Here is a 6,000-nt window from a genome sequence, read left to right as displayed (position 1 = left end):
GTACACTTACAATATACATATAGAGACAACATTCACTAAAAACTAAAAAACATGTAAACAGTCAAATACCACACAAGGAACAAAATAACAGATATAACTTAACTTAATTATTATGGGGAAGAACTCACCGACAGATGATCGGTGAGTTTTTTTTTAAAGACACTATAAGAATCTTATCGTATCTTAAAAATATTTCAAATACAAATAAAAGTAAAGGCACTCATCACGATATCTTGAAAACCGCTTGACTTACTAAGTTAAAATTTGTCTCAGTAGACGTCCGCTAAGAACGGATTTCATTATGATTTGTTAAAAAGTAGTACGACATGTTCTCGTTAGAAATCTATTTGTGAGAGGATTTACCTATGACAATAATCCATGACATCCACAGTTTAACCAGAGATATAAAAATCTGGATTGGGGACGCCACAAGCGCTTCATACCCGTCTGTGTATGCTAGATTTGCTAGTACCAGAAACAATTTTCTTTGCTTTCCACAACATGCCAAGGTTTTTATTTATCTCTTTTATCAGATACATGAATGAAAATCCTTAGGTAAATAAATGAGGGTTACTTAACCGGATTAATGTGCCTTGATGTGCCTCAAGCAATTTTCCCCTGTGGGCCCCCCTACCCTTAGGTAAACTATAAATATATTATCGTTTCCTATATTTGTGTAGTGTATCCACAACAATTCATGATTACTTATGTAAGTATGTATGTATTGCTTTGATATCATAATATGCTAAAAGTTTTGCAACAGGTATTACTAAAGTTGCGATAAGTAGCTTGTGAAAATCGTTCGACTTTGTGAGTCTTCAGGATTTATCTCAGATTGCATGTGGTAGCTTTTTGTATCGCGTATAGAGGACTGAGGATTAGTTCAGGAAAGGATTTATCTTGCTGTATGGGCGTTGGATTTTATGTTGGGTAGGTATTATTGGGCGTTTTGTTTTTTAGATTTTAATGTTCTTTACGAATGTCAGCTTATTTTGAACATCTACACTTTGTCAACCGTGTTGATATTTTTTTAAACAGTTAATTTCGTTCTTTTTCTAATAATACATTTATAACCAAAATGATTTATCATAATAGGTGTACCTACCTATTGTAATATTTCCTGTGGCTCATAAATATTTATTTGCTTGGTTTTGCGGTCGATTATAATGCCTGATGCCAGGAAAGCCCACTATATATAGCTATGCACTTGAAATGCCCAAAATATGCCTAATCACTCTAGCTTTGAAGATAACTAGTCGAATCGTACTTGGTACGAAATAAGTACTACTCAGGAATAAATTTTACATTACATAGCTAAACTACTTTTCAAAATAAACGCTTTTAATTTTATTTTAAATGGACGTATTCCAATTATGACCAAAATGCGTTCTACTATTATCACAGATACATAAGGTACATAATAGTTGAGTTAAAGACTATTATCATCAAAATATTGCATTATACTATCAAAGGCAGTTAGACATACCTACCTATCTCATATAGCAACATATTAAACACATATCACCTTAAGGATAACAGTCTAGTAGTAGTAATATGGTCGCGACAGCTTCCGATCTTGCTGGCGTTATTGAGCACGAACAAGGTCGATTAACCAAAACAAACATAATATTATATTCTATATCTTTAGTATTGATGCTTTATATCTTTAGTAAAATGAATGCATGCTGCATGTGAATGAAATGCGTATGTTGAGATGGATGTGTGGTGTGACAAGAATAGATAAAATAAGGAATGAGTATATAAGAGGAAGTCTGAAGGTGACGCCAGTGACAGAAAAAATTAGGCGAAGGTTAGCTTGGTATGGACATGTAATGCGTAGGGAGAAAAGTCATATTACTAGGAAAATGTTGAATGTGCAAATGGAAGGGCATAAGAAGAGAGGAGGCCAAAGAAGAGATGGTTGGATTGTGTGAAAGAGGACATGTTTGTAAAAGGAGTGGATGATGAGTTGACGAGTAGTAGAGACGAATGGAAAAGATTGACATATTTTTCCGACCCCACTTAAGTGGAATAAGGGTAAGGAGATGATGATGATCTTTAGTATTGATGCAGATGATGTAAATGATTTATGTCACCTTATCGGCTACTACAGCCGAATACTTTGATACTAGTCCGAATTTGAGTGTTAGCGTTGATCTGATGAATGACATGTACAAATATAGTAAACAGTTTTTTTAATGAACCACTGCTGAGTTTATTGCCGGCTTTTTCTTGGTAGTATCTGCTTCTCTTTAGTAGAGACACTACTCAGTGACTTCACTTTTCTTGAATTCAAAGCTTTAATTTGATGAAAACAGTATTGGAAAATATTTCCAAATCATACGGCACAATTTTTTCCTCCGGTCGGCCTTCCTTTCATGGTCGGTTGCCACCTGTCACCAATGTCTTCCTGGGAGAGCTCTATTGGCTCTTCCGCCGCTGCTATTGAGTGCTGCGCCCTGAGCGCTCATCACAACCAACGTCGACGAAGCAGATGAGCTTTATTTCGTCGTTGAGATCCAATGGGAGGTATTTTATTTCCCCGCTATCCTTTAGCAATAGTATGCCGACGGGCAGTCCCTTATCGTCCGCTTTGGAGGCTGTCTAAAGCTTTCATGAAGATTATGATAGTTCATAACGTTTTGTTTAATGACTTTGTTAATTTAATTTTAAGCATTTGCTCGCTTCGCTCGTTAAATATAGTTTTTGTCAATCAGTTACAACGAACAGCCTTTGAAGTCAAATATTTACGTCGACGGAGAAGATGAGATGAGATGATATGTATCGAGACCGAAGCCTTATGTCTACCCCTACAACAGTAGTGGGCAGTTTATACTGCAAGTCGTGCAACCGGATTTTCTTAACGAAGTTCGGTTTTGCCAGTCATGCCCGAGTAGACTCCAGACGATGAAGCCAAAGTTATGGAGGACATCATCAAGACTATAAGTTATGTATTGTCATTTATTTAACAAATAATTTCCGAAGGATCACAATGATTTTTGGTCCTTCGAAAATGACGCTTCGAGCTATGAATGGCCGTGTATTCTATATGAACCCAACTACATTATTCCGGTGAGAGTAAATGTAATAAATCGGAGTGCGTCGCGTGACGCGAAATAGAGCTTCATCGACCATCGGGCGACGACCGAAAGCAGAGCCACATCAATGAAGTGAGCCGCGAGTCGAATTGCGGCCGACGTAGTGAAGCGAGCGCCAAGCGCCACTCAGTTTACTACAAACTCAAATCGACGGCGCATGTCGCTTCCTACAACGTTCCGCCCGTGTGTACAGTGCTAGTGCAATAACATACACACTATTGTTTTGTGCTGTGATATAGTGCGGTGTTTAGTGCAACGGGGCTGTCCTTGAAGTTGTTGTGATGCAGTTGAGCATATACTTATGGCTGTCTTGTGTGGCCCTCGCAGGATATGTACGAGCGACAGAGGTAAGGGGGACCGTCTTTAAACGCGGCATTCCGGCTTTTTGTGAGTAGGCAATACTTAGACGAGCGCCGGACCGGTATTGTCTCTATTCTATCCCGTGGTTAAAAGGAACACGCGTGCTGGGATCTTGCGTAACTTTCAATGTCAACAGTTTTACGAGCTAACACGATCATTTCTCCGCTAATCTATAAACCTTATGGCCGTGATTCTAAATGCCATTATGGAGCTGCATTGGGCGCATCGCTGTGTCCATTATTATCGTTGCCTTGAACGAGTAATCGCCAGGTAAACATTCGTTATCGTGGTCCCTTCCCATCGATTAGTGATGTTACTTTTTTTCTATCGTTGGCGTATCGTGTGTAAATACGAAACTACACACACATGCGTAAGTATATCTCGTATCTTTTATAGCTAAGGTCATGAATGAGAACGTGGATTCCATGTTACTGACGAAGTCGGCGAGCCGTGCAATGTCTATATTACCCGGAGAGTCTACACAGAGGTCTCAATTATCGATTAAGTAAACACATTCAGAATGAACCGTTCGCTGGTTCTCACAAAATATTAAAAACAACTTTTCCTTCCTATCTATAAGCTAAACACCTATATCAGTTATTACCGTTTTATCTAAATAATTCAGTAATTATTGTGTGCAAAAGTAACTGAATTATTGGACTGGTGAGAAACATTTTTACAAACTTTCGCGTTTGATATCTAAAAGTGGCATGGTACTGGATTTTATAATCATAAACGGCTAAACAGTTCAGAACAATTAGCATACCATGTCAAAAGGAGCGAAATAGACAGTAAAATGATACAAAGTGCATTATGGTGATAACAAAAAATGCTGGGTTCGTTATGAGCTGTTTTCAAACTAGACGTGCGTTTACCTAGCTAGCGTGTTAATTTAAAGTTTGCAACTTTACATTATATCACCACAATATTGTAATAATGTGAATAAATAATAAATGTTTTGATTATTCAAAAATACCTTACATCTGTAGTCCGGGGGGCCCGTATCATTAATACGGCTGATTCAACGGTAGCCCCTGTAAGAGAACCCGAAGTCTCCCAAAAACGCATAGAGCATAGTCAACGATTTTATACGGTTTAGTGTATAAAAATCAACAAACCTCAAGAGGTTTACTATCTTTACAAGAGAGTTTCTTAATTAGTATGGTAGTCACTTAGAGTTTTAAGTAAGGTCTTCACTTTAAACCTACTTGCCTATCTACAAATTGTACAATGGAAAATTCCTTCTCCAATAACAGTTTCGTAAGTCATTAGGTTAGGCAGTGCATTGCGTCTACAAAATGCACGCCACTGACTTTACAAAAAGTTTTTGTGTAAAGTGGATTCCAGACATTGTCTTCTTAGCACATCAAGCAGTTACTGTCAGTAACATGGTTTCTACATACTGGCTTACATCGCCCACGCCTGGGAGAAAGCTCTAAACTGAGCGAACTGACCACCCAACTATTAAGATACAGTTCTGTGTTGCTTAGCAGGCTTTACTATGCTTACAATCCATGTTATAATATTATAAACACGAAAGTTTGTATGGATGTTTGGATGTATGTTTGTTTGGATGTTTGTTACTCTTTAACGCCGCTACTACTGAAGCGATTTAACTGAAATTTGGAATGGAAATAGATTTTACTCTGGATTACCAAATAGGCTACTTTTTATACCGAAAAAATCCATGGTTTCGCGGGATTTGTAAAAAAACTAACGCGGACGAAGTCGCGGGCGTCCGCTAGTTTTATTATAAGATAAAGTCCTCCAACACGTCTCTCTCTTCGCGATATACTTGGAAGGCCACTGAACGAATTTTTATGCAGTTTTTACTAAGAGGATAGGTAGGATTGAGTGAGGAAGGTATACTAATATACTAGTATACCCATACTCGATGTGCACCTACCAACAAATAAAAAAACAGGGTATAAATCGCTAGTCATTTCATACCTAATACAAATTGTCTGAAATTGACACCATATGCTCGTTCGTCGACATAACATACCGCAAGCGTAGGTACCTAATCATCAATTTTGACAAACTATGAACCTATTTTGTAAAGATTTTGTGTAAATATGATGATAAGTCATTCTTGGAAGTGTATAAAACTGAATACTCGACTTCACACTGAAAGTGACACCACGCCATGAGCTCATTCATCGACAAAACTACGTACCTACTTTGGTTTGCTACAAGCTAATGCCCATATCTTTTGCAGGATATACCTATCAGCCATAATATCTACTTTAGGTATTAATTTTCTACCCAGTTGTGACTTTGTAGTCTTGGCCGCCCTAGGCCCAAAGTACCAGACGCCCCTCTCAGCATATATCATGAATGCAAATTGCATTGCATTAGCAATAAATGCAATGTCTTTTTAAAGAATTTATATTATTGCCTTGTGTCACGAATAGCAGCTTTAGGCCCAGGCCTATTGGACCTTAGGGTAAATCGGCCACTGTCACTACCTCAATCTATGTAAAATTCTTTATACATTCTCCACAAACTTTTATTCCATTTGAACCTAAAAACAAAACATTGC

At 37.8% G+C, this 6,000-nt stretch overlaps 1 protein-coding gene across 1 annotated transcript in view; it reads left to right on the top strand.

Moving 5' to 3' along the window:
* Window positions 1-3,222: 3,222 nt before the first annotated feature.
* Window positions 3,223-6,000, top strand: part of LOC112051250 (syndecan) — a 350,329-nt gene continuing 347,551 nt past the window's right edge. The window contains exon 1 of the mRNA XM_052882857.1: window positions 3,223-3,445. Coding sequence (XP_052738817.1) covers window positions 3,380-3,445 — 66 coding nt within the window. The 5' untranslated portion in view covers window positions 3,223-3,379. The remainder of the gene's footprint in view (window positions 3,446-6,000) is intronic.

This window comes from Bicyclus anynana, chromosome 1 (genome assembly GCF_947172395.1).
Source record: "Bicyclus anynana chromosome 1, ilBicAnyn1.1, whole genome shotgun sequence".
NCBI classification, from domain to species: Eukaryota; Metazoa; Arthropoda; class Insecta; order Lepidoptera; family Nymphalidae; genus Bicyclus; species Bicyclus anynana.
Note: the sequence above shows the minus strand (reverse complement) of the source record. Positions and strands in the feature narration are given on the sequence as shown.